Source organism: Accipiter gentilis, chromosome 20 (assembly GCF_929443795.1).
Source record: "Accipiter gentilis chromosome 20, bAccGen1.1, whole genome shotgun sequence".
In the NCBI taxonomy this organism is placed as follows: Eukaryota; Metazoa; Chordata; class Aves; order Accipitriformes; family Accipitridae; genus Astur; species Astur gentilis.
Window position 1 is genome coordinate 11,340,367 of NC_064899.1, and position 20,720 is coordinate 11,361,086.

Here is a 20,720-nt window from a genome sequence, read left to right on the forward strand (position 1 = left end):
TCTTGTAGATGGTAAATGATCTCTCACACTTGAGCATATCTAGGTATGTGTGATTGTGTTTGCATGGCCCTTGCATCTTGAATTATATCCTATCCTCTTCAGTAACTAATGTTTGTGGTTACTTCTACCATGGAAGAATTTACTGCAAAGAGAGCACTAAGAAGATGTTAGTGTTCTCCTTCCACCTTTAAGATTTTCCAGTGCAGTGCGGTGCATCCTCTTGGCTATATGACAGGGGGCTGACTGAGCAGCCCTTTGTTCTCCCATCCCTCCAGACCTACTTAACAGGTCACTTTTACCTTCTCTAAACTGCAAGTAGGAATGCCTTAAAAGCAGCTCGTGCACACACAGACTCTGATCTCACTTGTATCAGTGTAAGGTTAATGAGATAAGAAATCAGTCTCATGGACTTCATAAATTACACTTGCCATGAATCAATAAACTAGTCTTAGAGGAAGTGGAGGAAACGTTAAGGTTGGAGAAGCTAAAGCTAAGCTTTCATTTTTTGTTAATTAGCAGGTATATTGTTTCAGTACATTTGAAAACATACTGGAGTACTTAAGTCATATTGGATAGAGTATAAAAGAACTTTTGAAGAGTTGTTTGCTTTAATTAAAGTTCATTGCTACTGACAAGGCAGTAAGAGGAGGAAATGAAAAATACAGGAATATTAAATCCAGGTCAATTTTCAGCATGTCTCTGGGTTGGGCACCTTGGAAATGCAATAGTAGTCTTAAGATCAAAATAGAACAAAGCAGGTTTAATAAAAATCCAATCCACCAATACTTTGCACTTCTGCTAACAACTATCTTTCATCAAGATATCTTACAATGTTTATGAGGCATGAGTAAATTTTAAGCTCTCAGCCCATCTTGTGGGAGGGGTAAATATTATCATCTTAATTTCCTAGATGAAGAAACTGAATCTAAAATGTTTCTGGCAGAAACTTGCTCTGTCTTCAGTTGACATGCAATGCCCTGCATGTGAATTCTTGTTCAAGACTAAGCCTTCTAATTTTAATTAAGGATTTCTTTCATTTATATCACGACACGCAACAATTAGATTGAGTTCTGAACTAGCAGAGCATCATAACTTAAAGAACCACTTAATGTTTTGCTGACTTTGGTGAAGCCCAGGGAGAACATGAATACATTCTATAGCATATCTTCATGGGGACGCTAGCATGAAGATGAAAAATTGGTTGGGGTGACACCCAGGCCCCTTGCAGTCTTCATATGAACCTGCTTGTTTCTGTCTAATGGCACTGGAGAGTGAGGGGAGTACTTCCCTGCTTCCCTCTGCTTTCCTGTGGTGATAACTACAACCATTTGCATTTCGCACCAGCGGCAGCTCCTAATTACAAGTGATTTACAGCGGATAGGGATTATGCTGTTCATTGTTGAGTACTGCCTACTGGCTTTTTTCTGTTAATTGAATGTGTGTGCTAAAATTTACCTATCTTTCAAAGGGCAGTTCTTTAATACAGTATAGGTACTTTGCATATTAAAGTATCAGATAATTATTGAGCAAAATTTAGCAGAGGTGTCAAAATTGATGCAGTGCAGCAGAAAACTTGTCTCCTTTATACTCTAATAGCATGCAACAATCAAGGTGAAAGGAGAAGACAAAGAAAAATGAGGAAGAGGTTAGAGTAATAGAAATAAACACAGCGAGAAGAAACATGAAAATCAGTAAGAGGGGAAAGAAATCAGCAGAGAAGAGTAGCCTGAGAGAGGTTAGCTTGCAATAAATGTAATTCTGTGGTGCTAATGTCTTGGGTATCTCCTAGAATTTAGGGGCATGGGTTGAGTCTGCATCTTTTTGACAGGGTGATTTTATTTTTTTTCCATCATGCAATAGAGATGCTAAATCAGATTTTCACTCTCAGCTTCAGGGAAGATGCAATTAGACTGTATATATATGACTTGTCACTTGCTTGTCAATTTTTCTTGACGGTTAAAAATAAAATCTTTAGACACTTGATATTACAATGAAAACCTTCCATTTTCTCCTCTACTTGAGGGGAGATTTCTCTTTTTAAACAAACTGAGCCCTAACTCTGTTAGATGAAAGCCCCTTTGATCTTCCATTAAAGGAAACCTTCACAATATCATTATGAAAATGCATTATGAAAAATTCACACACACATCCCTTCCTGACCCACAAATCTTCCTGACTTGCGGTTACATTAGGCAGCAAGCTGCTGAACATCAGAAGACAATGAAGCAATAGCAAAATATGAAGTGGATACCTGCCCTAGTTGTAAGACTTCATAATCATTCATGACCTGTGTATTGGTAGAGCATTTCACCAGTCCAGCCCTTATAAATAAGCTTTGCTGTGACATGACATTAAGAAAATAAAAAATTACATCAGTAGATGTTTGGCTATATTTGAATATGCATCCGTGCGTAGCGACATTACTGCACTTCTGATTAACACTCCACTGTCCAGCTGTGTTATAAAAAAAAAGTTTTGCATTCTGCTTGTGTTTGATCTAAACAGAAATATTATGAACCGCTGCATACTGAAAAAAATAATGCTGCAACTGGCACTGCTGTATTGTACATCAGATCTTTTTAAATTGCTAGTTGAGTTTTTTTGCTATAGTAACTCCTCAGAGGCATAATGAAGTTCATCAGTCACTGGAACTGTCTCCCTGCTGTGATTTGATTTACTAAAGTATCCCAGATGAAAATGATCTGCAAACAAATGTAAGGCTTAATTTTGTTTGTGTATTTTACTGACAACATATTTGCATGTGTTAGATTCTCTCTTTCACCCTCCCCTTCTTCCTGTTATATACAAGGAGAGACTGGAATCTACATAGCTACCTTTTAACTTCCTAGCTTGTCAATTCCTCAAGATTTGAAAGGGATGAAGTCCTGAAATCTGACTAATACACACCAGTAATTTCATTAAATAAATGTAAAAATGAGTTTGATGTTGTCTGCTTAATTCTTACTGGGTTATGATCCATAAGTCAGAATCACCACCAATTCAACATAATTAACAGTCCTTGATCAAAAGAGACTGGATTATACAAACTGAGAAAGAGAAGTGACAGTCTAGCTTATTAAAATCATCATTCTAGACCAGGGTTAATGGTATAATTAGAATATACTTTAACTGCATTGACCTTGTATGTATTTTCTTTTGGATATGAAGAAATAAAATTAACCTTTCATTAAGAAGTTGTTCTCTGAGGGTGTTTTTGTTTGGTTTTGGTTGGTTTTGGGTTTTTTTTTTGTGAGTTTAACTCTCCACTGTACAAATGACTGAATATACATACAGTTTTACAAGGCCTTATATTTTACAGTTCTTCATATGTCGAAGAAGAGGTCCTCAATGTTACAGCTCTGGTGACCTCAGAAAAAGTCCAGAACATTTTTTTATTTTTTTTTTTCCATTTCTTCCAGATACTGTACCACAGATTGAATTGGGGAAATTTTAAAAAGTAAAGATTGAGATTACAATATGCCAAGGCATTAAAATGTGCTAATGCATTAAGATATTTTAAGTCTATTCATAATATGAAGCATGAGTGAAAGCATAATTGAAAAAACAAAACAAATGAAGGGACAACACATGCCTAAAGCTAGTTGCTTACCTAAATACCTTGCTGAATAAAAGCCTGAAACACACTATTACAGTTGGCTGGAACAGCTAATCTATGGAAAATCCTGATATTTCCTTTCAAATAGGAATGCAAAATCTAGGTTTACTGCAAAATGGAAATACCAAAGTATTTCAGCTGAAAGATATGGAAATGAGCTACAGAATATCTGAAAAATAATTGAATTCACGAAATACCAACATAATATCATATAAAAGCCTGAATGACTGAAAGTTAAAATGAAATGTTTACCATATCAAATACTTACTTTGTCAAAATAGAAGAAAGTCAGACTGGTTTGTATAAACTTGTTTCCATCAAACATTTCAGCTAAGTCATCAAATTCACATGTACTATTTAGATTTGGACAAAACAACACAGCTTGCTGGAGCTGTCCCATCAGTCAGTGCTGCCTATTACCTACCTTCTCACACACTCTTTTCAAGCTGATGGTAACGTTACAAAGCTGTATAAAGGAACTGGGTTAGCGACACCGCAGTTGACTTTGTGCGGCTGAAACTACGGTACTGTTAGTCAGGTGACAGCAGCAAATAACAACTAAATCAACTCCTGAAAAACTAGCACGGTGTGCCTATGCAAGTCCTACCAAAAAAGGTTAGCTTTTTGTGTGAGTACCTTTGAATCTCATTTGGTTGTTTCCATAGGAATTTAATGTGGAAAAAGAAAAACAATTTAGTGCAAATAATTAATACTTGCTATAGTTTTATTTAGCAACATAGGCTATGCTAAAATTCTTACATTAGAATAAGACCTGTCTAATTTGCTGTGGATATTATATGCCATTTTTTTACTTGCAAAGAAGAAAAAAAATGCAGTTACAAGGTAATTAGCAAGTTAGTTAATTTTCAACCTTTGTCAGAATCACGTGTTTCAGTTGGACTCCTCTGTTCCTTCCTTCATCCGTGCAAGATCTTTCTCAGAAGATAAGAGACACTGCACAGGCACCGGGAAATCTCTGCAGAATAAGGGACACGTCACGCAGCTGCTCCTAGGGCAGAGCACGGGACGGAACTTTTTCTTCAGCCTCTGCATTCCCCTCAGTTCTGTAGTGCCAGTAAACTCTGCCAGTCGTTCTCCTGGCCCAGTTTTCTTCTGACTGCATACCAGCTCAGCCGTATCTTTATCCTTGTCTGGAGACAAGGGACAGCAGTAGCTGCCTTGTCTCCATTGACGTGGGCTGCAAGGAGACCAAGGGAGCACACGGGGCTTCCTAAGGCTCTGTCCTGGACTCTACATCAGCACACGTTCGGGCTTGGAACAGGAGCAGAATTGCTTTAGCAACATCAGAGACATATTTCCATCAAAACCTCTGTAATTTATGCAAGAATTTGCTCTTCATGAGAGATGAAACCAAGTCACAGCATTTGGATCAGGGTGGTCGCACCCTCTCCCGCGAACTGGAGAGTTCTGCTTTTAAAGTTGGATGCAGTTCAGCAGAAAAAAGCAAAAGATCAGATTGAAAATTTGAATCTGTATTTAGACTCTGAGCTCCTCCAGAGCTTGTTAGCATGCATTTTCACATCTAGATACCATCAAGCAGGGCTGAGCATGTTAGTTTTAATGAATTACAGCAAACCTTTATGTGATATGTACCGTGGAATAATGCGTCTCTGTTCCATGCTGACTTGTTGGGGGGGACGGGACAGTCTTTTTAAATGCCAGGAAGTGAAAGGCAGAAATGCACCCCAGCTGTCAAATTTTATATCAGAAATTATTTGGAATAGTTGCGCTATCAAACCATAAAAAGAGACTTTTATAAAGGGAAAGCCAACTCAGCCTTAAAATAAACTTCATATCTTTCAGGACACAGACTTCACATTTCTCACTAAAAACAAAGCTTTGATGATTCTCAGAGGTATGTAAATTCTGCAGTAATTCATTTATTCAGTGACAATGCTCCACCTTCTAAATCAAACCTCCAATGTGTCATTATCCAGTAGCTCAGAACTAGCTCTTTGTGTGAATATATAAAGACTCTGAAGCCTGCACTGAAAACAAAAGGCAACCCCATTTACTAGCTGTTTGATGTCTAGTCTTAGAAAATGGTTTAAGAACAGAGAAATTAAAAGGAAAGCTTTCGCCTAACCCCTGTCTCTGTATTTGCAGGTACTCTGTAGATCGACACACTGATATGGACAGAGTATTCAACATCAATTCAGGAAATGGTTCGATATTCACTTCAAAACCCCTTGACCGGGAAACACTGCTATGGCACAACATTACAGTAATAGCAGCAGAGATCAGTAAGTCAAACTTAAATACCACTGCCGTGCCTGATGTAATGAATTTAGCCTTCTAGCTGAGCGTGTGGGAAGCAGGGCTGGACAGATGTCAGGTTATATGGATAGTCCACTCGATACCAATGAAGAAGCGGAAACTCTGCAAGAGGTGGTCTGCCGTTTTGTGTTTACAGTTTGTGAAGAGATAACTTAGCTGAGCAGGGAGGCAAAGTAACAATTCTGTGTTTTCTAATCAGTAATAGCCATTTTTAATTTTGAACATGATTGTTGAATTGTGAAATTGGCATGCAGCAGACAAGATAATTTAAAGCCATACTGCATTCCATGGCTGAATTCAGTCTGATCCAGACCGAATATAGCACAGGCTGGATGTTTTCAAGTTAGACTAAGGTGGCTAGGCTGAGCTAGGTGCCCAGATCTTAAACAGTTTTAAGGTTTTCCATTTTTAACCTCTTTCGCATCCTTCAAAATTGTGAGCAATAGTTACAAATCAAACTGTCACTTAGTTTAGGATTGCTCAGAAGAACTAATCTTGTGATAATACTAGTCGTGTTGATTTTAGGAGCTGAAATGCCAAAGATCTAGAAAAGGACGTGTATTGTAGATGGCCTTAATAAATAATTCTCTTTATTTTAAGACATTAACTGCAAGCATGTGACATGCTTAAATATTAGGGAACGCAATTCGATTTGGTTTTGCAGTCACAGTACCTATGATAGCGAAGCGTGGCAGAATGGTAGCTAGATCTAATATGAACACCAGTTCTATAACTGTCACAAAGTCTTTGTGCAACTCAGAGGCTAAATGGCTTCTTTTTTTTATGAACATTTTCTGAGACAATGTAAGCTTTACCTTCTTACATTGTGTGTAGGGGTATATGGCTCAGTTGGCTGCTGAATGGTGAGAAGAGTGTAACTAAGGAGTACTTGACTCCAGATTTCTTTATTCTGTAGGTCTTTTTAAAACTGAAAACTGATATGAAACAATGCTGTTGAGGCAAGGAGATGGGGTTATGCAAAAGAGTAGTGGGCTAGAGCCTACAGGAATGATGTGTCTCAACAGTTTCCTCCCTCTCTGGAAAGTTTCCACCTTTTAAAGCTGGGTATGTGGTTTCAGCATACCAAACTGACTTCTGGCTGACTGTTAGTCAGGTGTTTGTGTTTCTGTTAAGTCTTTGAAGGAGTGATCTAGGGTCAAGAGTTGTACACTGTAGACTGAGCTCCTGAGTAGAGGAGGAGGGGAAAAATAAACACCTAAAAAGGAAAGAATAGCAAGTGCATTTAGGAAGCACACTTGCATTGATCCCAGCAGAGCTGAAATAATATGCAGTATAGACAATTGTATACTGTCTGAAAACCAATTTAGCATCTATGAGAGATACTCTTTTAGTTTCTTGCCTCCTTCTCTAAGGACAGACCTTCTAGTGGGCCAAACCCTCTCAACTAAACCTTTTGTGTCTGACACAGGCTTCTGTCTTAATTACCATACCTCTTTAGTCTGAATCCTTCCAGGCTGCAACAAGCTACTTCCCAGGCTCTGCTTCACTGAGCCTAGACCAAATTTGGCATAACTGGGGTAGATGCCTTCCAAAGGAAAATTTCATGTTTGAAACGCAGCTACTGTTTAAACAAGCCTTGGTCTGATCCAGGCTATCTCACTAATTTTTGTCTCAAGAGACTAGACTGGAAAGCGCCACTGCTTAATGTTCCTAGCTGAAACCAGTAATTTCTAGCGAGGCTAGCTAAAGTCCCATTCCACTAAATCCCAGCTAATCACTGCTCTCAGTGACATACCATCACATCAAACTCTAGGTATGTTTCACTGAAGTAATCTAAAAGAAATATCCAGTCAAGTTACAGGCAGGATGTGTGTTTAGATGGATGGGTGCTGCCTTTGATATAAAAAAAGTTTTAAAAAAATTATAAAGTCATAAAGAAAAACACCTTTCAGAGATGACTGTTCTTGATTTCATTTTACAGTAGAAAAAAATTGAAAATATGCAAGTTGTTTTGCCTTTAATTGTCTAGAATTGTCAGTAAGCGTAGATAGCTCCATTTTTTAATGTTCTTCTTTTTCACCAGTATGAGCTGCAGTTGCTCAGCAGCCTGGAGAATCACTCTGTGAATATTGCAGACAAATAGTGAAACACTAGGTCAGTACATCTGCTATAGTCAGAAGGCAAACTGGCAATAAAACTGAGTACACAGGGCTAGTGATTCACGGCTGCAGAATTACAGCTGATTTACCAGAGAGAATTCCCAGAGTATTTTTAAATATTCTTTACTTATTACTTAAGGGTAAAATCAAATATTGGCAGGACTTTGAGGCTGTATTCAGAAAAAAACACACTTCAACAGTTTGGTAGCTGGCTAAACAGAAACCACACAGCTATAGAGAAGAGTAAATTTAAGCAGTTTGTTGAGTCTGTGGAGCTGGTTTTGGAGATGAAGCCCAGCGGTAATTAAAGTATAATGCAAACAAATTAACCTACATCCATTAGTTTGCAAAAATAATTTGAAAGATGACAAAAAAAAGACTCAAAGACACATACGTATATTTTGACTTACATTTCCATTAAATCAGAAAAAAGGCCGACGTCCATAGAGTTTTTATGAAGCTTCTATTTACTATAGTATTACTTTACATCATGAGAATCTTAAGCACCTAGAAGTAAAATGAAAATACGTAGTTCATGGTTCAAAAAGCAGGAAAGAAAACAATCGTAATTCTTGAGAGGAGAAGAAAGACATTTGCCAATATGTTTGAATGTATTTGTTAGAAAGGTATGCCCTTATAAAATAGTCTTGCCAATAGTCCTGTGACTTCAAACGAGTACCTTTGATTTCTGCCTATTATAAAAGTTCAACATTTGTATTGATGTATTTTAGCATAGAATTCAGCATAGTCTATATTATACATAAACTGTTATTTTAGACATTGAATGAATTTATCCCTATGGTTCATATTAGAAAGTGGTTTATGCCTAATGGAATCATATTAACTTCAATGGGGCTGCGGAGCTTTAAAGCACAATATTTTGTCCAAATGACTGAACTCTGTAATACAAATATACAGTGCCAATTTTGGAGAAGGCATTTTCAAATTTATAAAAGTATGATAAACACAGTAATAGGACTTTTATTAAAGCCTAACTCAACAAGCTAGTATAATGAATGCTTGTAGAAGCATACAGAGTCTTAGACCTATATTTTATTGCACTTTTTTTTTCCACTTGTATCATAGATTAAAATGCATTAATAAATTATATTGACATGGGTAGGAAGTTAACGTAGCAAAACTCAGTGTGAGCCCTCATGAAGGGGAGGGGGAAGGTATTTATTTTAAATGAAACTAATTTCAATCACACACATTCCCTCATAGATTTTACTCTCTCACGTTCCCACACCCACATACTCCCAGGCACTGAGGTGGGTCGGTCTGCGTGACCTGGCCTAGATAATATTTCGTGCGATAGGGAGCACAGATCACGTCCTGGCAATGTCTCTTGGTTTCCTTTTGGTTGGTGATGACAAATTAGTTTGGGGGCAGATCTTGTGCCTTTTAGGAGTCAGTGGTTGTTATGGTGTGACTTTTTGCCTCTGAATCTTGCCTATTTCACTTTTCATGGCTCCTAGACAAGGTTGATGCCTGTTGCCTTTCTTTCTTATTTATTTTGTGTATCTTCATGACTAAAGCCTGTCTTCCCCCAACAGGAAAAGGAATGGTCCAACAGGACCAATAGTGCAACAGGAAAAGGAAGGATCTATAAAATGTGGTGCATTTCCAAATGTTTTCATTTTTATCTAGAAAGATGACAATAGTTTCATCAGTATTTTATGCTCAGGAATATCCTTGTCAAATTCAATCTCTTGGCACCGTACAGTCCTTATAGGGAGAAAACCATGTTCACATATGGGGGTCTGCAGATTCTACAGAATGCTTCAGCTGGTACATTTTAGTGTTAACTCTAGAATATCAGCCAAATCAATTCACAACAGATTAGAAAATATCTGTGATCACAGCCTCAGTTACTATTTATATAATATAATGGTAATCATGGTAGCCTAAGGAACTCTGCCATGAGGTTTGTAGGAGACAGTATATTATCTATAATGGGTAGAGAGGAAAAAAACACTCAATCCGATCTTCAAACTCTTCAGTCTTTCTGTTTCAGAGTTAAGGAAGGGATTATGTTCTAGAAACTTTGTTGCCACCAAACTGTATCAGTTAGGCTAATAAATAGATTAAATTTAATTCCAGTACTGTATATATACATGCATACATTCATAATCATACTTGGAGTGTTCAAAGGAATGTGTAAATCCTGTATTCCTACCCAATCTTAACTGTCTAGCTTACACAGAATCGGAGTAGTGATAACACAGCACGATTTTGTGGAATTCACCCCGTAACACATTCCCCAGAAATCAACAGAATATAAGTGGAGTGTTGTGAGTGAGAAGAATTAAGGCAATGACCCCCTAAGTCTGTCTGTTCCTTCTCCTGCACTGAGTCAGTAGCTGGGCTAAACAAAATCTCTATTCTTTCTGGTTTTATTATTTCAGACAACCCAAAACAAAGCAGCCGTGTCCCAGTGTTCATTAAGGTTTTGGATGTAAATGACAATGCTCCAGAGTTTGCCATGTTTTACGAGACCTTCGTCTGTGAAAATGCAAAGGCAGAACAGGTGTGTTGTCTGCTTGTACTAAGAAAATAGTCCAAATTAATTGAGCTTTGCTGTTACTCTTGCATCACCTCATCAAGACGTATACTTTGCATTGCATCAAACTGTCAGTTTTGCAAAATTAAACTAAACAGTGGCTGCATAGTACCTGATTACACTTAGTATTCTTTCAGCTAATGTGTCAGTATGTTTTAGACTGTTGTTTTCTGTACTGCACCTTGTTATCCCTGACTCATTTTTATTCTGTGATTCTCTGCTTTATTCAGGCACCTCCACTGTCTCCTTCAAAAACAATTTCAGGTCCATAACTGTTACAGGTCCTGTCTGTGACATAACTATTCTCTGCCAGATAACTCTCACTCTACCGGTCCTATTACTAAATGGTTCAAAGTAGCAGATAATTTGGAAGGTTCAGCCAAACAACTCCTGTGACATGAGATTTGGGTAGATAAATGTACAGCTTGGACTGTCTTACCTTTCATCTCTATTGCTTGTCACATACAAAGGTATCCTACCCATTTGGAGTGGCATCAACCCAAGCCTGCTCTTGAATTCAACACGATTTTCCTGCCAACTTTCAAACTCATTATGTTACTGGCTGATGGCACAGGACACAATAGCATGGTGATCCTAAACAGCATCAGCAGCACACAGACCACTTTTCTATACCTCACCATAGCAGCAGCAGCTGCCTTAAAGCAGAAAGAAAAAATTAATACAATAAGATTGCTTTACAATCCTAGAGTACATAAATAAGCATAAGGTCCACTGAATTTGAAGATAATTTTGTTCTTGTTGTTTCAGCTGATACAAACATTAAGTGCTGTTGATAAAGATGACTCTTACAGTGGACATCAGTTTTCATTCTCCTTAGCTCCCGAGGCAGCCAGCAGCTCAAACTTTACACTACAGGACAACAGAGGTGAATTTCTAGGAAGACTTTTCTTTATTATCTCATCCTTGTTTCAGTCTTCAGATGAAGATTTGATGCATGCTTTGTGTTTCCAGACAACACAGCAGGGATTTTCACCCGAAAAACCAGATATAACCGGCATGAAATGAGTACCTACTTCTTGCCAGTGGTAATATCAGACAATGACTATCCTATCCAGAGCAGCACTGAAACGGTGACTATTCGAGTATGTGCTTGTGACCATCGAGGAAAGATGTTGTCCTGTAATGCAGAAGCCTTGATTCATCCTACTGGTCTTAGCACTGGGGCTCTTATTGCCATTCTTCTCTGTATCATTATATTACTTGGTAAGTAGCTCAGAAGCATTTTGTTCCTTTCATGGTTATTCTGCATTTCTACAAGTGATTATACCAAGGCTACGACAAGAGCAAAGCAAAGACATCCTTGTCTTATCCTGCGTTTATATTATTGTGTTTCTTCCTCTGAGGGCTGCTACAGATATGGTGTAGAGAACACATCCTATCTGATCTTAGTTATCTAAAAGTTAGCAATGGCCAAGCAAGAGGACACAGCTGGGCTGCACCCTCCGGTCAATGGAAAGAGACAGGCACCTGTAGAGTGGGGATTCATCATGCCATCCCCTTATTGGTATCTGGGGTGGACCAGACTAAACACCTTCTGCAGGTGTCCGTCTCTTTCTGTTGACCGTAAGGAGGCCAGGTAACTTAGTTTTAAACAATTAACTTCCTGTGTCTAAACTGAGGAGAAGCAAGTCTCGGTGCTTCCATTCTGCTGGAAAAGGATGCTGAAATGGTCTGGGTACTAAAGCACTCTCTCAAAAGCTGCAGGGTTCTCTCTTTCAGGCACATGTGAATATGAGGAGGTTGGATCCTGAGCGTGGAGGATGTACAGATCTCTGGCTAAAGCACTTACAGGTGGTCAACATTTAGTTTTATATAAAAATAAGGACAGCTTGCAACATCTCTCACATCCCTGTCACTCAGGTTCCACCCCTCTTGTACAGCAAGCAGAGCCCATTGGTCCCTCGGCCACTAGCCATAGTCTGTTCATCTGGGGAGAACTGTACAATACAACATGGGCAGCTCTCGGGGAGACACCTTTAGTGTCTGGCCACGAAAGACAGGAGTCAGACCAATTTTATAGCAGTAGGGTCAAACGGGAGGAAATGTTTCCTCAGTGATTCCACTTCTTTCTACCATACTCGTAATTTCCTTGGACATGCTCATCACCACTGTGGATTCATCCCAATCTTTACTATTAACAAAATTTCCCTCTTCAGTGATGAGTCAAAGACCACGTTGTGATTCTCAGACTTCAACAATGTAGTCATGGCTTGCCCAAGTAAGTACTATCCCATTTTCAGAAAAGATTCCCACAATAACAATCTTACCCTTAATTTACCATTAAATTCATTTTTCAAAACATGGTATCATTGCCTCTAAGGGTTGAGCTCACTTTGTATCAAGCTCCTTACCAGAAAAAGAAATCTAATGCTGCAGGTAGTCTTGTACTCGTTAGTACAACTGTGCTCATTAATATCAATCTGACATTAAACGATTTCCTGTTTTATGTCAATCGAAAATAATTGATTCTGTGTGCTAAGCAGCACTTTATGTCAATTACTGCTCACGCCACCATGCACCATAAGCAGATTTTCAATTAACTCAGCTATATAAATTTCTATTTTCAGGCTGGTTGCAGGGTTTGCATGTGCAACCACTACTGAGTGAAAAACAATACTCTGGGCAGCCCTGAACCACAACTTAAAGTTTAGCAACAACAAAAAATGCCTGTAAATTGCTAAGTTTATTTGCAGTTTGAGTAAGTCTAGCGGCTTATCAGGAGGCCTCAGATACTGCTAAACACTGACATGCAAATAAAGGTGATGTACTTTAACATAGAACTTCTAATGGGTTTTTTTGCTTGCAAGTTCAGCACAAAATAAGAAAATCCAAGTATCAGAGATGTGACATAATTATCAAAGTCTCATCCTTACATGTTCTGTGTAACACCTTTTTTGTTAATGAGATACTTCAGCAACCCTTCAATGTAAAAACTATCATTCCTATGCTTTCTCAAGATTGTTCTACCAGTTGCTCTTCTGGAAGCCCGTTCAAAATCAACACTGTGTCTTTCAAGTTCTCCAAAATTTTCTCCAGCTATCTCTGTTCTCTCAGATAGACCTTCCCTCAGTCCTCCCATATAGTGGCCCAGCTTTATGTTCTTAAGGAAGAGAATTCTCTTTTACTGCATTTTTGCATAGCAGCACAAAGAATCATCACTCAGATTACGTGACACTGTAAGTAAATCCTCACCATTAGGGTGAGAGCCTGATGCTTTCACTATCTGAACCAGCTTTCCTAATTCCTTCAGTTTCACCGCCTCACTTATCTCCTTTCAACTCACATTACAGATTTCTCCCTTACTTACATTATTCCTATTGTAAAGACATAGCAGGAATTAGAGCATTTTCCTACTTTATCCTCTCTTCTTGGGATCCCTCCATAGTCAATGGAGAGAAAGAGTATGAGACCCTTGCACAACATGCTTGAGCACACCTATAGAAGCAGTCCTGCAGGGGAGCCCATCATTTAAACAAAAAATCCCCCGCTTTTTGTCTGTCAAAGGAATTTAAGAAAGACAAGTTTCAGTAGGCTAAAATTTTCTTTTGGGGATGTCCTTAGTCCATTGCATTGCCCTTAAAAGGGTTACAAACGAGGAAGGGACTGCCAAAAAAAAAAAAAAAAGTCTTTAACAGTTACTGTGCTTTGGCTCACACACCATTTTAGAAACACAGTTGACATGAAAGATAATTTTGATCCACCTTATTATCTCATATCAATGAGTTTAGGCATTTTCTGATTTGCTTTGCTTTGAAAGATCTATAAAGACAGTAAGATGTGTCTTTTCTTGGAGTTTGCACAGCAGAGCTGAAATACTGGGCACTGTGGACCTCAGACTACCAAAGCAACAGAGACGGTAGTAATACAGCCCTGCTCCTTGCTGCTGTTCATTTGTAAATAGTCAACCATTTGCCATCTTAAGGTAGAATCCAGCTAAGAAATCTGAAATTAGCTTCAAAAGGAAATAAAGTATTGAACATATCCCCTTCCACCCTCTGTGCTCACTTCTCGAACAGTACTGGTGATCATTATAAAATATTTAAATTTGGATCAGGGCCTTGGAAAGAGTTTCTGCCCTCCAAATAAATGAAAAATATATGTAAACAAACACACACACTTTAGAACAAAAGGCATAAAATATCTGTTTGAGAAATCTCATGCTTTTGTCAGATTAAAAAATACCATTACCATATCTCATCAGTCTAACGCTTAAACCCTGTACTTTTTTAAGGTGACGTACATTGTAAAAACATGCCCGGGGAGTTAATAAAACTGGGACCTTGTGCTGGCTGAAAATCCACTCCATACTCCAAGCTTTTTTTGCAGAGGAGAATAGATTTACTTATCTTGAAATACGACTTTGCTAACCTTTTGTCATAGCCCAGTAGATACTAGCCTTGTCCATAGCACAAGTTGCATCTCGTCCCAGGAGTTCAAGGTAAATAACATCTGATGCTACTTATTTTGGAGAAAGCATTTCTTCCTTCCCAACTCTCATGCAGCTAGTTCTGTTCTCAAGGCAACAAAATTGCTGTATGACTCTGGGTGAAAATGTGCCTACTGACAAAAAGACGCTCCACTTGGCTTCTTACAAGCTTGACGTCTCCTTTCTCCTTGTGCATATCCATGCCATTTCATCTCCCAAGGTACTCGCAGGCAGAGCAAGCACAGCCTGAAAACCTGATGTGCACATTTGCAGGTTTGCAAAACATCTTTTAAGACTTCGAATTTGAGCAGAGGTGCAGCATTTCTTTTGGGTTTTAATGGAGTTAGGGATTAACCTTTCCCTTTCGCTTCCCCTGTTATTTTTGTTTCCAGTTACAGTGGTGCTGTTTACAGCACTGAGACGGCAGCGGAAAAAAGAGCCTTTGATTATTTCCAAAGAAGACATCAGAGACAACATTGTCAGCTATAACGATGAAGGTGGTGGAGAGGAAGACACCCAGGCATTTGATATTGGCACGCTGAGGAATCCCGAAGCCATAGACGATAATAAATTACGCAGAGACATTGTGCCCGAAACACTTTTTATGCCACGGCGGACTGCAACAGCGCGAGATAACACGGATGTCAGAGATTTCATTAACCAAAGGTTAAAGGAAAACGATACAGACCCAACGGCACCCCCGTATGACTCGTTAGCAACCTACGCGTACGAAGGTAATGGTTCTGTGGCCGAGTCCCTCAGCTCCTTGGAGTCGGTGACTACGGACGGAGATCAGGACTACGATTACCTCAGTGACTGGGGGCCTCGGTTTAAAAAGCTGGCAGATATGTATGGCGCAATGGACAGTGACAAAGACTCTTAATATGTTGCCTTTTTTTTTTTTTCTTTTTTGTTTCCCTTCCTCATTTTCAGAAACAGCATTAAGATATGTGAAGTGGCTATTTCTTTCTATTTCTCCACAGCTGTGTGAAGGGGTTCTCTGTTCTACCCGTTCAAATTGTCTAATGACTGCAGTCTGTGTGGCTCAGCCATCAGAAAACTTTTTCTAGCGTCATTTTATGAGCTTCCAAGAGGCAAAATTCTTATTTTTTAGTGCATCCAGTTTACCAAGCCAATCTTACAGGCACGGCAGTAGTGGAGGGGAAAAAAAAGGATCAGATGGGGAGCAATATTTTTACTTGTTCTGCTTATATTGTAAATTGGAGTATATTACTGTTTAAGCTCACTTGCTCTTTTTACTTGTATTTGGACTATTCAGCTCAGACGACTGCTCTGCCGATTGTGTATTGCACATCCCAATGTAATGAGGTACCCTAGTTTACCCTATGTATTATAGTCAAAAGTAGTGGTGATGGAATGGAGGTTTATTATACAAGTAGAGTAAGCTGAGAAAAAACATCAAACATGTATTTTACTCATGAGGAGGGTAGAAAGGCCAACGGTCATTTAAACCTAAGTGTTTTACTAGAACTCACTCTTGCCCCCAATGCACTGAATCATACTAACATACATATATATATATAGTTCATTGACTGCTATGTATATATTCTTCTGACCTAGCATTGCTGGAGAGATGCGTGTGCGTGCATGTGTGTGTGGTCAGTAGCCCCAATATCCAGTTCTTAGATGGTTTCCCAGTTCTAACCCAGACTTGCCTTGTGATATGGGGAAAACCATCTACTCCAACACCAGATTAGATCATGACTTGGAGGAAGTAGCAGATCATAACTGTGTTTTCCTTTGTACTTCTTCAGTCGGCCTCCCCCTGCACATCAGTTCAGCGACGGCCACTGCACTGGGGAGGTGGGAGTCAGGCTTTTCCCAGCCGTCCACTTCTGCCTGTTCTCGTGTGCAGGAGGGGAGCAGTAGCCTCAAGGAGACTGCCACCCACTGGGGCAAAAGCAGCAACCGCAAAGGAGGAAAATGCTTCTTTTGTCCTGACCTTCCCTGCCGGGATGCCCAGGGTGAGTTCCCGACTGACTCTCTGCCCAGTTTCTCTATCTGTAAAGTGGGGAAGTAATGCCTACCTCATCAGGATGTTGCAAGAATTATCCAAGTCGTTTGGAAAATGCTTTAGAGATGGAAAATGCTGGCATTCTGCCAGAGGACCTAAATTCTCTTGTTTCAGGTGTTTGTTTTCTCCCCCCGCCCCGATTCAAGCCCTGAATGCACAAGTAAGCAAGAATCAATTGTCATTCCAGTGGCCTGAAAAGTAGGGTTTATAACTATAACTCATTTTTAAAAATAAATTACTGGGCCAGGGTTGTTAAAGACTTCACCAAAATTTTAATCACAAGTCTCTCTGTGTGTGTTTATCTGCTTTGCCAAGCTAAGTAATTTTTGTCCGGTGTAGAGTGGGGGAAGATGCCATAGTCTCAGGCCAAAACAATTTTCTTTATATCTTGTGCACCACTAAGTATTTCTGTTGGATTGTCAAACACATGCAGTTGCTGCTCTTCAAATCCAGCCAGCCAGGAGAGGCTATCTGGAGAAAACCCTAAGGCACTGCCAGGGGACATATCCAATTCCAGCAGCTAAAAGCCACCCTGTATCCCAAAGCAGGGACACAGCCCATGGCACTGTGCCAAGGAAAGAAGGAACTTTTTTTTTTTTAGTATAGCTCTTACTTAACTAATCTCATTTATTTAATTTTGAAACAATACTTAATACCAGAATTACAAGCATGCATCTACTTTCCCCCTCCCCCGAATCTAAAGTGAATCAGTTTGAAAACTAAACAGCAGCTCCAATTTACTCTAAAAATAAAGAGCAAAGGGAAAAAAAGTTAATAAACAGAAAATTAAAAGGGATGAAAAATTAATCCCTAGAATTCATCACTCCTAGAGAGTTAGAGAGAGCAGTAAGGTTCCCGAACGTTAGACTTTTACAAGCACGATGACGTAATGTCGTGTCTTGCGACCCAGCTCACAGTGAAGAGGATGAGCCAGCCACGCTGTGGTGCCCAGCTGGGACTGGGAAGGACTCGTTTGCGGTGGGGAGCACACTTACAGGTTTAGGGCAAGGCAGCTAACGGCCCAGCATGATAGATAGCTGGGTTTTCAGAGTGGAGGGGCCCAGAGTTTCCAAGGGTCCTGAGCCCCCAGTCTCCCTGGTGGAGACCTCTCCCAGTGCTCCAGTCCAGCAGAGCGAGGTGCCCAACTCCATCGCTTAGCGGGGCTGAGCCTGTCGCTCCCGTCACGGTGGCAATGGCACGTCTAGGCCCTTATTATGCCCTTCGGAGGGCACCTCAGTCCTTTAAGACTATAAAAGCCTCTGAAAGTCTAGCTTCCTTGAAATCGGAGCAACCGGGAGGCAGACTGCCTGAAGCCCGGCTCTGGCACCCAGGAGGGACCACCTGGGTTTCAGCCACGTGGAGGAGCAGCAGATGCTCAGCGTCACCCGTCCCAGGTCCCTCACTTTGGGCTGCTCTCCTCAGAGTCGGTGGAGGCAGAATATCCCTCGGGCGCTCTTCCAAACAGCTCCCTAACGTCTCACCCTTTGCTGCGTGGGGTGGCCTCGAGCGAATCGCCTCAACCCCGGAGTCCAGCTGGACGCCCAAAGCGAGCCAGTGAGCTGCCCCTTCCCCTCCTCCGGCCCCGAGGAAGCAGATCCACGTGCGGAGGGGATGGCAGAGGCGGCTGTGGGACCGCACGCGTGTTTAGCCCTGCTCGCTGCTCGCGGGGAAGAGGGACCAACCGTCGCTTGACCGAAGCCAGACCTCGCACCCCGAAAGGGCTGGGCCACCCTGCAGGTAAACGTGCATTAGTTGCTCTTTGGGGTGGAATAAGAAGATGGGAGGATCGCCGATCTCCTTGTAACTACTTTCCTATGGTTGTACAGTGATTTTGTCCGATTTAGTGATTGTTAGTAGCAGTCCAAGCGCAAGGGGTTTTTTTGGTTTTCTTTTTTCTTTTAATTGAAAACTGGTTTTATCTTGTCCATTGAGTGACACAGTAAATAATAGAGAGTGGCTACTCGTGCCTGTTGTGTATATATATTATATATAAAATTATGTTATGTCACCACAATTAGGGTGCCTGAATAGCAAATGGATTCTTCTAGGAAAATTCAAGGCAAACTTGCATCCAAATTATTATTTATGCATCTAGGTTTTAAGGTCTAGTTTTTCCTGCAAATTAGACAGATTTAGCATCTCTCACACAGCAAGAAGAGTTCAATTCTGTCTTTTCTTCTTGCTTGGCAGTACCACAAAGTGCAATTTATAAAATCAGTACTGCATATTAAATATTGAAAGTGCCATATTGCAGTGAATACAAAACTTTGCAGTAGTATTTCTTTGCACTTTGTTGCATGCCGGCGTGCTAGATGATAGAACCGAGTATTTAACAACGCTAGAATCGTCACTCATAGATAAACAAGTGTTAGACTATGGGCTATGAAGTGGGTTTCAAGGCTGTTTTAAGCCTGCTTTTCTTAAAACCACACATATTTGAGAAGAAGAAATATTATTATGAAGTTTAGCTAAGCCAGGTAGAGAGATGAGCAACGCGGTCGGCTTTTAATTTGTAAAAACATCTGATCTAACACCGGGGGACCTATTAAAAGGTACCAAGGAACTCAGTGGAGTTAACATGAAACAGGGGCATGTTTACATGGGAGACTTTTCCAGCCTTGCTACTGCAGAACAATAACATCTCTACACTTGAAATGGAATAAGGTTTCTAGTATAGCTGTTTCATCCCAGCTCCCAAAACAGCCGTTTTATTCCAGAAAAATGATTTTTTTTTACTCCAGAAAAATTATTCTTTCAGGTTAACACTGATTCTATCTCGCAGCAGCACCAGTATGGGGAGACACGGCAGCACGTACCTCCAATGCAGTCGTGCCAGGGCGTCTCTCTGTGTAGACAAGCACTTGGAAGAGAGCTGAGGCAGAAACATGCAGTGAGCTCCAGACGAGGGAATTTGGGTGTTTCCACAGGGCTCTACCAACAGTACTGCATGACTGGGATGTGTTCCCACACCCGACATAGACGGAGCTGTGTCTAACCATGAGAAAAACAAGTTGTCCGTGTTTTCTACTTATCGCTGGTAAAAAACCAAAATGCTGGGAAAGATTCTGAGTACAACACTTCACCTGTACCAAAAGCAGTATTTTCTAAAGTTGTCCTAAGAAACAGATATATTTTTCTGTCATATTTTTATTTTGTTAGTTGTCAGGTCTTACTTCCTTCTATGGACAGGTATTTCCTGGCTGTTAAATGTGAATGGGAGAGACAACCTTCAAACAATCCAGTCTTGGAAGTAGCGGTCTCCATTACAAGGCACAACGTTTCCATTTCTCTGTCACAAAAACAAAAAAATCCCACAAAACCCAACAAACTGAGTATCTGGAGTACCATAAAAAGCAGAACGGTCATAAAGAAGTAGAGAAGGGAGAAATGGCTTTGGGCATGTGTGTCTGCACACATACAGTATGAATAAAAAGAAGGGAATAATGCACGTTGGAAGCTGGCCATGTTTCAAAACCAGATTTATCCATGTTGAGCAGGGCCAATGGTGCACAGTCACTTCTAACACCTTCACGCTTCCGACATCAGCCAGAGGGAGATTTGCACGGATAGAGAGACAGACATCATCTTTTTCAGACCAAGCAAATTAAATCCAGGCCATTCCATGCAGCTCTCTAGGAAAG

The 20,720-nt window shown here is 40.2% G+C and overlaps 2 protein-coding genes across 4 annotated transcripts in view; one reads left to right on the forward strand and one right to left on the reverse strand.

Moving 5' to 3' along the window:
* The window catches only part of LOC126048570 (cadherin-6), a 102,430-nt gene extending 85,235 nt beyond the window's left edge, over nucleotides 1–17,195 (forward strand). The window contains exons 8-12 of one of the 3 annotated variants that reach the window (XM_049823746.1): nucleotides 5,744–5,880; nucleotides 10,443–10,564; nucleotides 11,366–11,483; nucleotides 11,570–11,821; nucleotides 15,437–17,195. In XM_049823746.1, coding sequence (XP_049679703.1) covers nucleotides 5,744–5,880; nucleotides 10,443–10,564; nucleotides 11,366–11,483; nucleotides 11,570–11,821; nucleotides 15,437–15,927 — 1,120 coding nt within the window. In that variant the 3' untranslated portion in view covers nucleotides 15,928–17,195. Of the gene's footprint in view, nucleotides 1–5,743; nucleotides 5,881–10,442; nucleotides 10,565–11,365; nucleotides 11,484–11,569; nucleotides 11,822–15,436 lie in introns of those variants that run through there. The other 2 variants (XM_049823747.1, XM_049823748.1) reach the window with 2 other exon arrangements.
* DROSHA (drosha ribonuclease III) overlaps nucleotides 1–20,720 on the reverse strand; it is a 1,047,543-nt gene that overhangs the window by 929,553 nt on the left and 97,270 nt on the right. The window lies entirely within an intron of this gene.